Source organism: Daktulosphaira vitifoliae, unplaced genomic scaffold (genome assembly GCF_025091365.1).
Source record: "Daktulosphaira vitifoliae isolate Bord-2020 unplaced genomic scaffold, ASM2509136v1 Scaffold_1, whole genome shotgun sequence".
NCBI classification, from domain to species: domain Eukaryota; kingdom Metazoa; phylum Arthropoda; class Insecta; order Hemiptera; family Phylloxeridae; genus Daktulosphaira; species Daktulosphaira vitifoliae.
The window spans coordinates 23697464-23714109 of NW_026099572.1; the positions used below are offsets into that span (position 1 = coordinate 23697464).

The window sequence follows — 16646 nt, forward strand, 5'->3', positions numbered from 1 at the left end:
GAAGTAAGTGGTATTTGATTAATTTGAAAAATATGTTTCGGTCGAAAAAAAATGTAGTGTAAAAGGGCTGCGGATCTATTTATAAATTTACAATTGAGTGAAAACACACAGAGGTGAAAGAAATATTTGATGTCCCGTCTGGACGCGGGCGTTCATTTTCCTCATTCCACGCCATTAAATTACGTGGCCGTGGTAGCATGGGACGTGAGCCGTCAGGGACGCATGGAGGAGTAGGGCGATTGCGTCGGGTAAAGAGTATTGTGCGTGTTCGGAAGAGGGTGCCGTGCGAGGAGATGAAAAATTGTTTTTCTGTCAGACCAGCAAAGGATTGAATAGAAAAAAAAGACTCGCTGTGCGCGCCCGCTCGAAGGAGAGAGCACTAATAAAACCAACTAACTCTACCGTGTGTATCCCCACCGTGCAATGACGTCACGACCGGCTTTACCATTGGGTACAGGCGTGGCTTTGTCCCCCTTCCCCGCCGTGCGCGGATTTGAAAGGGGTTCGATAGTGTACGAATAAAGAGCGGCAGCGGGTGAGAGGGCGACCCGGCGCAGCACCGGCGGACGACGATGCCGCCGCCGGCAGCGGTCGTGCGAGTCGCCTCCACGAGTCTAGAGCCGCTGTTCGTACGTGAACGTAGTCAGTTGCGCCCGTCGCCACCGCGATCATTTTCGTATCGCATCGTAGTGTATTATTATTGTATTCTTCTTGTGCTGTGCCCTGTGCCGCCGCCTGCGTTGTGCGTTACTAGTGCGCTTGCGCAAAGCCGTTTTCTATACATTGGCGTCCGTAGTAGTTTTTCGCGTGTGGAAAGTGCCGCCGTTCCAACAACGTTGCCACCAACTTCCCAGCTACTGCCGCTGCCTCTCTCACCGGGCAACGTCGCAATGACACGCCGCCGCCGTTGAACGCATTACATTAACGGCCGCAGCTCTCCGCACTGCCGCCGCCGCCGCGCCATCAACTGGCCTGATAAGGTATACGGTTATATTATTTTACTACTATGTTGCGTTTTTACTAGTAGTAATATTTATTATCGACTGTACTCGTAATATGAATGTTTATCGAATAATATGCACAATGTACTACTATCGCACGAGGGTGTTATCAGTTGTGGACCGGAATTCCGACTTGTCGGTATTATAAAAGACTGACAATATCGCTCCCCTTTACTTTCGGCTGCTATCACGCGCACCCCAACAACCCGGAAGAGTATCTTTGGCGTTTCCATTTTTTTTTTTAACCCTTTTTTTAATTTAAATCTTCAAACACTCTCAATCGATCCATTACACTATTGGTTATCGATGTCGCGGTGTACACTTGTTGCTCTTCTATTGTACTGGTGCGGGTCTATCAACAATAAAGACCTAAGGTAGGCATTGCGCAAGTGCGCGGCTGTGGGAGAATGAAGATCAATACGAGCCGGCAGCTTTTACGTTATCCGGCCGGAAAACCGCAAGGGGTTGGTAAGACTGTGCGGAAAATCTCTCTACTCGATATACATTCCTCCCTATATACACGCTCAACCAACACAGCTACGGTTTGTGGGTTTTTTTTTAACAGGTGTTCGGCAAATGTAAACATTGGAAATGCATAACAACCGTATTATTTTATTTTTGTATCACAAGGTAGATAAACTTTTAAACACTTGTAAGTGCCGTTGTGATCTTACAGCACAGGTATGTCAACACGTGCTAAATCGACGGTTGACTACAGTGATGATAATGTCAGAGACGTTAAAGTGTTAAGTCGATGTCCCGTACGTAGGATTGAAATAGGAGAAAAAAAAACATTGTGGTTCCATGGGAACGACCGCCACCGTCGTCATGGGTGTTGGTCACGGTGTATGTGTGCGTGTTGTGTATGTGCATAATGCCGCGAACGGTAGTCTGTAATCTCTCTATAGTACCTGCTGGTCGCTGCGTGCAGTCCATTCATTCTGTACTACTATTGCGGAACGGTCGTTGAATTTAAGAAAAAAACTATGAAATATATACATCTTACCCTTGCCGTGTCATTCGCCGAAAACTATTTTTTTTTTTTTGCTACACATGAGCGCCACATCTCTTTCGAACACATGCAGTTTAAACCGCCAATTCGAATCGTGCTAGAGGTTACAATAATAATATCAGATAATAATGATAATGATGACTACGAACGACCACCACGTGTAATTACGGTCCTATTTGTAAGTTTAACGGACCAAGACGCCGTCCTGCAGCGAGTCTATTATCATACACATCAATTGCCCGAATTAAATTCATCACGGAGGCGGTGGGGATCGTACGGTCCGTACACGTTGTACAAATAGTGTTTGGTTTAAAGAACTTCTTGCGTTTAGTCCATTATTTTTTGTTTCTATTTTGCCGTAATACATTTTAATGAACGCGACGTCTATTCAACGACCGGGTCGTTATCGTTGAATACCTTAGGCTAACTGTCGTATTAGACCACTACAGTTTATTGTGTACGCGGTATCGATTCTAGTAGAAATGCCAAATGAACAATGATTGTAATTAATATGAGAAAGCTGTTGCGGCGTGTCGGCGGCGACGTCACGGTTTTTTGTAATGAGCGGTTTGGGTGGTGACATTTGGAGTGGGATGATTTATGTGCTCGCAGCAATTTTTAGGTACACATACCGACTCTCGCCCCTTTAATGGGATTAAATAAAAGGACGGACTCACATACATAATATATAGTTTATACACGTAATACTTTTAAACTCTTTACTCCCTCGGAGGCGCCGGCGGGGCGGCGTTAATCCAATTTCGCTGTCGATACACTGCGGAGGGTCGAGTTTCTACGGTCGCGAGTTTCCATTCTGCTGAGGTAAATGAATTTTCGTTTTCCCGAGAGGCGTGCGCAGCCTAACGTTTAGTCATTAGGCCGTCGGATTCACGAATCGCCTAAGCTTCTAAAGTACACCGTCTTTTTAAGTTCCTAACTGAGTGTTGATGAATAAAAACCGTCGTGTTGTGTATCATCGACAGATCACGTTACAAAGCCGCCGCCCCTCTGCGGTACTGCGCTGCTGGTACATAACGAGTGTAATATCACACTGAGATGGGTCGGTCGGGTGTAAAGTGTGCACACGAGCTCAAAGTGAAATTAAAAAAAAAATCTCCGGGAAGAATAATCATCTAACCGTTGAGTTTATATGCGACTTCCCCGTGCTCGTACAGATATCGTCGTTATGTCATCACTCGGAGTGCGGTCGTCTCTTCGACTCGGTTGATGACACGCCAAAGGCAGCGCGGGGTTGTATAATAGATAGTGTTTCCTTATTATATTATTGTGCTCCCGTTTTATATGGGCAACGTGTAAGAGACTTTCGCTGTACGTCGAGATGTCGGGGTAGTTTTTATAGTTTTTTAACGAGTCCCTCAAAAGCGCAGTGCACTGCCATTTACAAATGTCGTGTACACATATCTCCTCTTATGTACATTACCAACCGACGCACCCAACCGATAAGCATCGAATCTCGTTCTATAGGTGCGTACAAAAATAAATGGGCATTGTCTTAAAAGATAATTGAAACGGCCACTGCGGATAGTCTCGTTGCCAGTGTACGCGTAATTATAATTTTGTTTACGCCGTGCCGACTCTCCCAGCGGGTTGGCGACTTCGGAAGGAAGAGGCGGCGGACTAATTGTATCCGGAATCCTAATGAGGAGTCTGCCTCGTGTAGAATTAGTTTCAATTACAGTAACGAGTGTGTACACAATTTCTGTTTTTTTTTTTCTTTTCAGTAAGGTAAAATAATAATACAAGTAGCCCTGTGATCTGCGACTTTATCCAACTAATATTTTTCAGTTTATTTATGAACATTTCATTATTTCGTCATTGTTAAACGAAAAGGTTTTTACTAAAAAGTAACTCGAGTTACAAAAATTTGATAATTTAAATGGGATTAAATAATTGATATTCGACCGAAAATGCCGACTCAAAATTACGAATTAATCATTCAGACGACTAAAGTATTTGCAAAGAAGATTTCTATAATTTTAAATTCATTTTTATTTGTATGTTTTGGAACACTCTACGAGCGTGATCGTTTTTGTTTGATTTATTAATTTACATATTATGTGAAATGGACAGGCCCGTTTGAATTATAAGCATGTGACATTATCCATAATTTAAGATTCCCCGCGGGGTTTTTATTGTTCCGGCAGGTTTAAAAAAGCATTGGGGTGCTCGACTACAGCACATCCGAACGCGTTCGTAGGTACAGTATGTAGATTGGCTCAGCCAAAATGGATTTAATGAAGACGAATAATTAAGTCGTGTTGCGAGTGCAAAGGATAAGTGTACCTCGGGGTCGCGTTTATCGGGTTTTCTAGTTTTTGTAGGCTCACCGCAAAATTTATTGGGTCTTTTGTGCTTTGAGTACTTTGTCCGCACACAAAAAAACTGTTCTCCGCTTGACATTACCATAATACGGTGCGAAGGGGTCACGACGAACGTGTCGTGTCGATTTTGTTTGACAAAAATATTAACTCTTGCGTTTGTTTACAGAAGGAGAGGAACACGCAGCAGTTATCCGAGTGCCGCCGCCTCCCACGCGGCCGGAACCATGAAGGAATCACGGCAGAAACTGCAGTTGAAAGACCTGAACCCGCACTTGCTATGCGTCCTGTGCGGCGGTTATTACATTGAACCTTCCACCATAGTCGAGTGCTTGCATTCGTGTAAGTATATAATAGAATATTAACAAGTGTAAGCGCGACGGGACGAATAATTGTGTGGCGGTGGTGGGGCTGGGGAGGGAGACAAGTATGCGGTACGCGCGTTTGCATCCGGTCTGGACACCCCGTGCGCGTCACTCGAGGGGTAGAGCCGAGCATCGTACGCTTACTCGGCGTCCGAGTAGCGGCATGGCTAGTTCGGTCGCTAATTGCCGACGATTAGAAGCGAACGCGTCCACGACATTGTGTGTGTGTGTGTCGTGAGCGACGCATTAGAGCTAAAATAATGGGACGTATTACAGACGCGCTATTATACATACACTCGGTGTGTAGTTCTTATGCGCAGTGCCTGCGTTATGGTGTTTTTAAATATCGTGCGCTGCTATTATACTGTTTGTGCGCACTTAACGTATGCGGCGTTTGTTGGCTTTCGATATGCTTTTATTTCTATTCTACGGCGTCATTAGGTGTTATCTTTCGGTCTGTTTTACAGTGGCGGCCGGTGTACGTATCGCGACGGCGACGAAAAATATTATGTAGTTTCCTGTTGTGTCTGGTAAAAAAGAACCGAAATTATGCTTATCTCCTCTCTAACAGAATAAAAATTAATGTATGCGACGCGACAATGATAATATATGTATGGGCATCTACAGACGATCGTGACTCGAAGTTACTTACCGGCCGGTGTGAACGCGCGTACAGACGGATAGGATTCACGGTCGAGCTATCCTCATGTATCGCATAAATTAATTTTTTATTCATAAATTCGACAATTACCTATGCCCCTTATGGTAATCTGCCTATTGGCCGAACGTTTGTCGGGTATGAAAAGAGCGATTGGACTGTCGCGTGCTCGGTAATTGTTAACGGCTATTTATTCGGCACACGATTGTACCGATTACGTCATGTTTGACTCTGAAGCTTCAATAAAATGCTCTCTGACACTTATTGGCGTTTTGTCGAAATCGATAAACAATTTCGGTACTCGGCTCGCGTTTGTACCGATGCGACGAAATAACGACCCGGCAAAGTGTTGTTAAAAAAAAACACGTTGCCGGAAGAATCGGACAACAACGATAATTCATGAAATAACAGACGATGCTGTACGCTCCGTGGAAGTCACTGCCGGTTCAATTATTTATCATTGTCGAATAGAATACAGTGTACACTATATACCCCAGTGGCTGCGCAAGGTCATTTGCCTACGGTCTTCCCTATTCGCGATCGTTCAACTTGCGGTAAATTATTTTTCGTTGTTCTCTTTCATCTCGACAACACAAAAAAGATTTTAGAAGAAGACGTGAAAAAAGTATCCGCTAATGGATGCAACGATTACTTTTTATTATTATTTTTTTCCAACGAATAAATCTAATGACAATTCGCAGAGCGGTACACGGTTTTAAATCGAAATTCGTTATCGCGATGGGCAACGATTTTTTTTTTTAACAATATTTCGAATATGAAATGTGGTGTTTTTCCGAACAAATATGCACTCGGATCTTTTCGAACTCGCACAAATTAGCGGCGAGTCTCCAAAATATAATTATCTGTTATTGGTCGAATAATCTGAGATTACCGCGTGTGATTTAATACTGTTTGATTTCGACTAATTGTCGCGCCTACGTGAACGTGTGGTAGTATTGAGACGACGTGTAATGGAGTGCACTTAACGACTGTGTGAAAATTACAAATCGGTTTTGGGCGCATGTGTAATTATGTCCGCCGCCGTAATGTCTTTTGTACGCGTTTTACATTAACTCGAATCTCCTCGTCAGATACTCGGAACGTACACACACACAATGTCAGTTGTGTTTATTGCGGTCTTATCATACGAGGGGCGTTCGCGGGAGGGGATAGTATCGTGCGCGTTTATCAAAATGTATTGCGGAGCGTCAATAAAACACGAATGGGTTTTTGATTTTTTCGAGAGCACACGAACGTTTTCTGTGCGCTTTGTGGTCGTGACGGAACGTACGCGGTCACACGATCCGCGTGACGATAACGAATACATACGTGTAAGAACCGTTTTTTACCAACAGATACGATGCATTTCGCCTCTCGCCGACGATCTCGGCCAGATGTGTGTGATTTTGCTGTGCACGAGTCGTATTCGAACGGTTGTAACGATTTTCGGAATAAAAAATTACTCATTAACAAGTGTGTCTGACGGTGCATACATTACTCGAGGAAAAACAAACAAAATACTTTTGTGTGGCGTTCGGGTTTTGTCGCCGACCGACCGGAACAAAAGTTTGCGGTGAGTGGAGAGGGTCGAATTATAATTACAGTGACCGTGTAACGGACACGGTATTAGAGGAGGTGGTCCTGTGCACGACGGGGGCAGTATGAAATTCGGAGGATTAAACTTTTATAGCCTCTCTCGGGTTAAAGGGTTCAGCAATCCGGTTATGAAAATAAAACGAAGCCCTGTTATTGGTATAACCGAAATTTGTGTGTTGTGGATGTTTCTTAACACGTTCGTATTCGTAGGTCGTCTCCGCGTCCGACTGCTGAAAAGATACAACTGTTATGTCAGCGCGTCTCTGTTCCGCCGAGAGATAGCAACTCCGCACGATTCGTTGATGCTATTGGCGTGATAATATTTTTTACAACTATTATATAAGCAATAAAAACAGAAAAAAGTCTATAATAACTCGTTCCGTGCACATTGCACCATTGAAAAATGTAACGGCAGAGAATGTATGGGCTGTTGCATTGCGACAGGAGAATGCATCAACGTGTACAGAAGTTGTTTAGGAGGACGGCGCCTTTTAAGGATAATTAAATGTCCGCGAATGAGCTGAAACCAATACCGATATGACGTGGCGTTTGTGTGCTGTACAATACTGTGTAGAGTCGTTTCTGTAATAATTAACTTTGCTACAATTCATCAATAAGTTTTATTATTATGTCAAATCGATAACATTTATTTTTTATGTTTGTGCAGTTTGCCGTTCGTGCATCGTCAAGTACTTGGAGACCAACCGGTTCTGTCCGATATGCGACGTCCAAGTGCACAAAACCAAACCCCTTTTGAGCCTAAGGTAATGCGCATGTTACAAAGTTTATTATATTTTTGTGTTTATCGAAAAAAAATGAAATAATCGACAAAACTGTTGATTTTTTTTGTAGGAGAGACGAGATTTTAGAAAAACTCGTTTACAAAATCGTTCCTGGTCTGTATGCCAAAGAAATGGCAAGAAGATCGGCGCCCAAAAAAGAATTGTACCTATCACCTGATGACCACGTGAGTCTGGTGTTGGACTACCAAATGGAAGACGAATGGTAAGCATATATTTTTAATTTTTTAACGCTACGTGTATTTATTTATTGGTGTTAAACAAACCAATTGTGTATGTAAAGCCAATCGCGATAAATTTCACCCCGAAGAATTTATTTTGTCTACTTATTTTCGTGTTTAATACCTTTTTAATAGTTTTTAAAGCATACGCAATTGTCAGTATAATAGGAACGTATTATCATGTTTTGAATGCACAACCTGTCACGGACGAATCGTTATGACTATTTTTACCTACGAATAGTTAATTACGTCGTATCACTAGCGAGTTCCATTGATACTTTTGATGCCTTTTTTCGTTGTTTGTGTGTGTTGTCGTTAACCGTGTACCTTACGGTTTACCTGTATTACTCATCGTATTGTTTCGACATTGGATAACATAATTACTATCATGTTATGTGTAGTAGTAATGTGTTTGAAAACAAAAAGAAAATATATATATTATCCCATGTTTAACAATGAGAAATTTATTAACTCTAGAGGGTACAAATGTCACTGTTGGCTTCTATATTATTGTTGACCAGTGCAAAGACAGTTGGAAACGTTTTTTGACTGAGTATTAATTTTCAGTAATATTCCTTACCATCATGTTAAAGTAGACGTTTTACTATTTAATCGATTCTAACAATAGCAATAATGGATAAATAAAAATAATGTTTATTTTTTATAATAGTTTCTCGTGCATTCTATTTGATATTATCTTCTATAGAATTACATTCGGTTATATTGAGTAAAAAATTCAATGTTTTTATGGTTATACAAGTCGTTTTTAATATAATAACAATTTGATGCCTGTCAAAAACAATAAGAGATGATGACTTATAACGTTTATTTAGGTTAAGTGTCGGTAAAGGAGAGGGATGCGAAAGGGGAGTAAGGTCGTTGCCGACAAATAAAGCAAACGTTTTCCATACGACGTGTTGGAAACCCACGTGCTACTAATAAACCACCCGCCGCCCCCTCGACCGAGAAGACTTTCTCTCTGCACTCCGTGTGGCAGTTTCGAGGCGCCTCGCTAATTTGATAAATGCGTTTATTGGTATATGAGTAATTAGTCGTAATAAGTGAGCAAAAAAAAAAAACAAAATAATGTTACGTCATTGAAAGAAAAAACTCCAACTAATATAATTATTCGCGCAATCGCTTTCAATATTGTCGTGTGCACTACGCAACGATTTAATTGTTTGTATGCACACCTAAAAATAAGATTAAAAAGTAATTTTTTGCTACTGTTAAATTTGATAAGTGGTCTACAGTATATAAAGTTATTACTATATAAAAAAAAAAAACACTTGTAATATTCTTAAATTAATTAAATACATAAATTTTAATATTGGAATGTTTTTTTCAATTGGCTTTTGTTATGATTTTATGAACTGTTTTAGATATGGTGTAAATCTGTCATGTATCAAAGCGATGACTTAATGATTTTTTCTCATCGTTGTCTCTACACTTATAATGGCTTGTTTTAATTTTTTAAATGTAGAAAAAGGGAAACGAATAAACTAAATTAATTCAAAATTGAGTTTTTTTTTTGAGTTATTTGAGGTCTTTTACTTTGCGGTAGAGCTTTAGTTTTATTGTAGGGAGTGTACAATATTATAAACACCGAGTTTTTCATTATTGTATTCCGTTCTATGGTAACCACAAATACACTTAGGGAAGTCGCCAAAAAAATCCTAAATAAACCGCCCGTTTCCACTGTCAAACGAGTGGAGCGTGCCATGAAAGTAAATCGGCACGGTCGCCTTTGGTACGTCACCACCACAGTAATAACAACAACAACAAGCGTTTCTCTTGCTGTTTTGAGGGTCGTATGGTGACGCGTGNAAACTAAATTAATCCAAAGTTGAGTTTTTTTTTTGAGTTATTTGAGGTCTTTTACTTTGCGGTAGAGCTTTAGTTTTATTGTAGGGAGTGTACAATAATATAAACACCAAGTTTTTCATTATTGTATTCTGTTCTATGGCAACCACAAATACACTTAGGGAAGTCGCCAAAAAAATCCTAAATAAACCGCCCGTTTCTACTGTCAAACGAGTGGAGCGTGCCATGAAAGTAAATCGGCCTTTGGTACGTCACCACCACAGTAATAACAACAACAACAAGCGTTTCTCTTGCTGTTTTGAGGGTCGTATGGTGACGCGTGCAGTCTCTGTGTTATCATAAATCCAGTAGTCTCTATTAAATTTTATATTATTAGAGTTATTGTAATACAATGAAGGTCAAACTCCCCGATACTTCGAAAAAGTAGTAGCTGAATTTACCTTTTCTCGCTATCGAGTCCTATAACTTCCAGGTCAGGTCGATAACAGCCTTTTGTAATATTACTCGGACGTTTATAGTATTTCATGTGTAAGTTTTAAGGAGTTGAAAAATATTCACAAATCGTTATTGGCTGCTTTTCAGTAACTTTAATAAAGATTTCGATTTTGACTGACGGCCAACACCGAAGGACTTGTTGATATTGTTTTTTTCTCCAAGATTGATTGTCGAGTTTTCTGGACAGCATAACATCGTGACTTTACTGAAAAATTTGTGCCACGCAATTAATCTTAGGGGTTGTTGACAGGTTCAAGTCTCTAAAAGTTCATATTGAATTTGTTGATAAAAGTTGTAACGCAATAATTTAATGTATACCTGTTTGTCTTTCTAATTTATTTTGTAGTAATTATTTTCGGTTAGCGTACTTCACATTACAAACAACTGCTTTTGTTTACATAGCACTTACACAAATAAATACAAACATATTTATATATTTACCTAATATCTACGGCTATATGTCTGTATTAACATAGGCAGTTGAGTGCTCACCCTTTACTATCTCGGGGGAGTTTTGGTAATAAATTCGAACGCATTAGCCGTCACCCCAATCTCTTCTGGTCGTCGTCCGGTACAATTTATGTGAGCCCGGGGCGGCGTATATATTATTTTTCAGAAAACATATTGAACCAGACAAGCATATGCATTTTACATATTTTTGTTGCGTTATAATTCATCGTGGTTTTTTTATCAACGTCCGTGATTCTTTGTTTTATTTTTTCTTTCTGTATTCTTCTACATTTTTTCAAGTATATAATTGAAGTCGCGTTGCTTTAAGTAATGCCATTCAGATTTGTCCCCTCGCAACGTTCCGGTTGTATTAGAGTTCGTCGCTCTCCGAACTGCGATAACGATTCCGCGGAGATGATCTCTTTATACATCGTTTCGATTTCTGTAATTCAACCGTTCCGTCTGTACGTTCAATAGAAGGATTTACTTACCATTACGACAACTTGTGTCGGTATATTCCCTAATTATACTACACGTTAAAACATATGTATATTATAACGTGATGTTTTTGTCAGCTGTATGTATTAAATTCAACTAGTGAAAATATCTTGAAATATAGTTATATTTTTCTATTAATAACTTTTAAATTACATTAAGTACATTGAATATTTCATTGTAAACTGGTTTTTCAATCAATCTTTGTGACTTGTACGTCGTCACGCCTCGTTACCAACATATGTTTCTTGAATCGTACACTACTATTTCGCTCGAAGGGAAAAAAGCTTGACGTATACATCTATTTCCTCTTTTTTTCATGAGAAATCCGACAGTCCGTAAAAAAAGAATGACAAGGGCGATAAAAAATACAAGCGATGGTCACGGGTAGTCGACCGAAACCCTCTACCCTGATCGTAAGTCGTTTATACAATGGATTTCGTTATATTGATAAGTCAAATGTGGTGTACATATACTCCGTAACTATTTCGACCGCCCCACTTCGCCACCACAATACCATTTGTCTCTAGAGACCTGTGTCCGGTCGTTTGTAACGTACAAATTACAAGTCTCTCCCTCACTCGATGTTTAAAATCTAAAAAGGCGAATATATTTTCATTTTGTTTTTTTTTTTTTTTTTTTTACAGTACCCAAGCGAATGATAATGATAAAGTACAAGAACAAAACAAGACATCTGCCTCTGAGGCCATAAAGGTAAATACATTTCATGTTATAAATTTTATTTGAATATACTTCTTACTACTTTTAAATCAACTATGCACATTTATTAAATGGCTGTGATTTATTACATGCATTTCGTTCGATATCTACACAATGTTCTTATTATCGCTAGCCACTCGATTTCTCTTATTTAAAAATATTTAAGAAACACTCTGTAAAATATGAAGATGCACATTCTATGTATCCGAATACATAAAAACTTCAATTCTTAACTATTTAATTAAAATTGAAGTTTATCAATGTAAACACTAAAAAGTATTGTTTTTATTTTTATAGGCTGCACATAGAAAGTATCTCAATTGCCCCGCTGCTGTTACGGTAGAACATTTAAAAAAGTTCATTGTTATCAAGTACTATTTGACAGATCAACACGAGGTAAGTTAACTATTTTACTCTCGGAGTAGTTTCATTAATTTTCTGTTAATTATTCTAAAATTTTAAAAATTATCCAGTATACAAATAGTGATTTCATTCCAACATTCGTTGATTTTGTGTTACAGGTTGATATTTTTCATTCAAATGAAAGTTTACCAGACGAATTGACTCTGATAGATGTTGCATACTGTTTCGAATGGAAACAGGTAATTAATTAAAAGTATTTTTTTTTGAATTATTGAAAAAAAAATAGGTTTTAAAGTCTTGTTTCGGTTTTTCCTTTCGAATGTTTATTTTTATAAAATTATTTATTTGTTCATAGACATCGCCAATGGAACTATGTTTCAAAATTCTCGAAAAGTCAACAATAGCTATTCCCATCGTCGAAGAAGAAGAGACCGTTGAAGATGTTGATATCGAAGAAGATGTAAACAGCGTAGCTTCATCACTACCTTTTATGTCTTCTAAAAGTGTTTCTGAATGTGACGAAACATCAAATGCTAGCTTAGACTCTAAACCACTGATTGAACGACTGAATGAGTGTGATCAAAAATCTCCTATTACCAAAAGAAAACGAAGAGCTCGTGAATTTTATGACGAGGGTCCAGTGTCCAAGAAGAGTTTATTTGACAGTCTGTTTTTAAGTGCTAAAAATAATAACAATATTGAAAAGTTCATAGAGGACGAAAAAGACTTTCAAGAATCTGATGAAGATTACTCAAAGTACGAGCAGGATATCGAGGAAATCATCGAAGACGATGAAGAAGACGAAGATACTGGTCGTCTTAGAATATCATCGAATAATTCTGAAGAAGAAGAATTAATCGAAACCGCTAGTCAAATGTTTGTTATTGAAGACGTTGAAGAAGAAAAGCGCCAAAAAAAGGATAAACATTCTAGACATGAAGGTAGTAGGAATAAAAAGAAAAGCAAAAAGGGTAAACATCATCACCATCACAAACGAAGATCGCCGCCAGAGTCACCTCCACCTTCAGCGACCATTGTACACTCACCAGATCGCGACATTATGAAGCTAAAAGTAAAATTGAACACTCTTCCAGGATATCGTCATAAGGAAGAAAAACACCATAGACATAGCAAACATCATAATGGTACAGCTTCGCCTAACTCTTCTATAGTTTCTTCTCCAGCCCGTTCTTCATTCAAAGAAGACGATTCACAAGTATCCGAATTATCAAGTGATAGTATTATTATGCTGAAAGATCCACCAAAGAAATTTACTGATGAAAACAAAGTTCTAAAAACAAATGAAGTAAAACCCAAAGAAATTCAAGAAAAGAAGGTTGAAAAATCAGCTTCTGGTACCAAGACATCTTTACATTCTTCGAACCATCGTTCTCCCAAAACAGCTGACGAACCACCAAAAACAACATCTATCGACCAAAAAGAAGCGGTACTACAATTACGTAGTAGCAAACAAAAATCTGCTGTTAAACCGCAAAATGACCAACTCCATCAACAAGTGATTAAAACCAAGGAAATATCAAGCTCTAGAGAAATGTCACCAAAAATGTTGATAATGCCTCCATCCTCCATTACGGTCAGCATCATCACTGCAGAAGAAAAAATGAAGATGGAAAAGGACAAAACTCTGATGTTGTCAGGAGGCCATGATATGGAAAGCAAACGACCTTCACTTGAGATTGTACGAGTCAATGGTCCACCCTCTTCTCCTACAGCTGAAGTTCCTGTATCTAAAGTTCCAAACTCTATTACTCATCATAATTCAAAACTAGAAAATCCTCTACAATCGGAGACGAAACCAAAGACTAAGAAACCTGTTCCTGCAGTTATTCCGATCAAATCAGCCAAACCTTCTATAACCATAATACCTCAAAACCGAAGCCCAAGCGGTGCTAATAACAATAACAACACAATGAAACAAGAAGACTTAAAAAGTAGTGTGACCATATCATTGGAAAATGGTACAACGCAACAACAAAGTGACGCTTTAGATCTATCAGGAAAATCGACTCGAAAAGATAACTTACCCTATGCTATTCATAACGGAAATATGTCACCTGCCCATTTCAATGGTCAGTACGATCATCCGGGAAGTATGCGTAATTTATTGACTTTGTCTGATACAGCCGCTCATATCCGAAGCATGATGTCACCAACGGGCCAAGAAAATAGTCTTAAGAAACGTTTTTCTCAAAACCAAAATGGGTCATCGTCACCCAAATGGTCTGCATCGTCAAACGGAACGAATCTTCCACTTAGAATACCAGTTCCACCTATGCCATCATTTAAATCGCAACACTCCAGTAATAAAAATCTAATGGCTGTTGCCAAAAATTCTGTTACTCGTATAAACGAGTCGTCGAAACCAAAGCATGGTCCTCCCAATCAAGGAGTTCGGCATATACCTAATCCGTCAGTACTACTATTCCGACAACACCAGCAACAATTGGTGCAGTTTGCAGCGGCCGCAGCTGCTGCTGTAGCGGCAGGTCAACAGCGAACTACAATGCCACCACAACCTTTGTCCCAACCATCAAATTTATCACCACATCCAAATGGTATGCCTGGAGCCATTCCATTGCATACGATACGCAAAATGGAAAACATGACCAAGAACATAGAAAAAGTAGCTGCGGGATTATCAGTTAAAGCCAGTGCGTTATATAAGTAAGTATTTAAATTTTTTGTATATATATTTTTTACATATTAAACGTACTTTAACTATTAATGAACAAGAAAGGCAAGTGAAAAGAATGTATTTTGTATGCTGGAGTAGGATTGAAACCGAATAAAATTTTAAGAGACCTTCATAACGACGAATAGCTCAATAATAATCCAAATATTTTTTATTTTTGTTTCAAATTAATTTCATTACTGCTATAATTAAAATTATTTGATTTTTATTATTATTAATTTTTTTTTTCTTTTTAGACAAAGTTTTATGGAAAATGGAAGAACACGAGTAGAACTACCTAGTTAGGGAAATTATACGAACGTAAAACCGTTTAGTTGCTAAAATGTATTTATATATATATATATATATTATTTATTAATATAACAAATTCCTATTTTTTATTTAAGTTCTGTTGTATAAATATTGTTTATAACTAGTATAGTCGGAACATATCTACTGTACTATGTGCCGGGCAAGTTGCAATATTTAAAAAAAACAGTAAAAAACAGTTTAGACGTATAACTTATAGCTTATTAGTCACGTCAGAAGCGACTATTGTATATATATCATTATGGTACAAAATGTTATTTATTACAGTTTTCTTTTAATACATTATCTTTAATTCGTTTTTGAGTTGTCTTATTTGTAGCCATAGACTATAGACTGCAGACTAGTTAATATTTATTATTACGATTACTTATGGACGGATGTTAGTCGTCGAGTTATAGTAAAATTATTGAAATATGTTTATATGAAAATCTATCTATGAAATTATATGTGTATCTATTATTAAAAATAATTAGATAGTAGAAGTTATATTCTCTTTAGTTGTAATTTAATAATTGAATTATCATTGTAAACGTTTTAAAAATATTGTTGAGTGTATATATCCAATAAACGATTACGAGGTATCTCATTTTCTTTTTGTTAAAAACCGTGTAAATTGATTTTTTTCATCTTCCAACATTCCTCTGTATTTCCCTTTGAGAAATCTTTTAAAAAAGACAAAAGCGATTCCCGGATAAGTGCAGGATGATGACGGACACCACCACCCGGTGGTCGTTCCCACAGTAAAAATCGTTTGCGCTAATACGGCGGCGTTCGATTCGGTTTTCTGTGTGCAGTGACGGTGTAGAGGTAATGTACACACACTTATGCGTAAAAAATATATCAAATGCACGTACTCGCATTGACAACACAGACCTTCGTCGCCAAACACATAACAGACGCGGTCGAGATAATTAAATTCATACCAAGTGTGTTAGTTAATAAATCGAAAAAAAAAACTTTAATTTTTCAACTTTACGTTACTAATTGAGAATATATTCATAGAAAATATGCATAGTATGGAACAGCCAAGTTGTTTTCTGAGAAATCACTGTATAAAAAATGATAAATAGTGAACGTGTACGTGAACACACAATTTCGCTGAATTTTTAAAAATGTCTCGGAGGATTTGCATTATTTGCAATAACGTTGTATAGTTCCTAAGAAAACTATCTATTTTAATAGTTAAATATAACTTACAGTACTTATTTGTGCGTGACGTAGTTCAACGGGTGCCCGCATTTCTTTTTTTTAATCCGTAAAAATTTACATATCTGATTTTTTGTTT

General features: G+C 38.3%; 1 protein-coding gene across 2 annotated transcripts; it reads left to right on the plus strand.

Annotated features, from left to right (window-relative positions):
* Nucleotides 1-609: 609 nt before the first annotated feature.
* Nucleotides 610-15943, plus strand: LOC126896142 (protein suppressor 2 of zeste-like). Of its 2 annotated transcripts, none has more exons than XM_050668641.1 (9): nt 610-980; nt 4522-4694; nt 7639-7735; nt 7824-7976; nt 11904-11970; nt 12274-12372; nt 12498-12578; nt 12695-15024; nt 15289-15943. In XM_050668641.1, exons 2-9 carry the CDS (start codon nt 4580-4582, stop codon nt 15335-15337), a joined length of 2991 nt encoding a protein of 996 aa, XP_050524598.1. In that variant the 5' UTR covers nt 610-980; nt 4522-4579; the 3' UTR covers nt 15338-15943. The 2 variants fall into 2 exon arrangements, with proteins under 2 accessions (XP_050524598.1, XP_050524597.1); XM_050668640.1 differs by lacking the exon at nt 610-980 and adding an exon at nt 1621-2635.
* The last annotated feature ends 703 nt before the right edge of the window (nt 15944-16646 follow it).

Bases quoted from the DNA above. Each gene is read 5' to 3' on its own strand.
- LOC126896142 (XM_050668640.1), top strand. From the start codon at position 2,574: ATGAGCGGTTTGGGTGGTGACATTTGGAGTGGGATGATTTATGTGCTC. The intron at 2,636-4,521 runs GTACACATACCG...GTTTGTTTACAG, and splicing joins GTGCTCGCAGCAATTTTTAG to AAGGAGAGGAACACGCAGCA. The intron at 15,025-15,288 runs GTAAGTATTTAA...TTTTCTTTTTAG, and splicing joins AAAGCCAGTGCGTTATATAA to ACAAAGTTTTATGGAAAATG.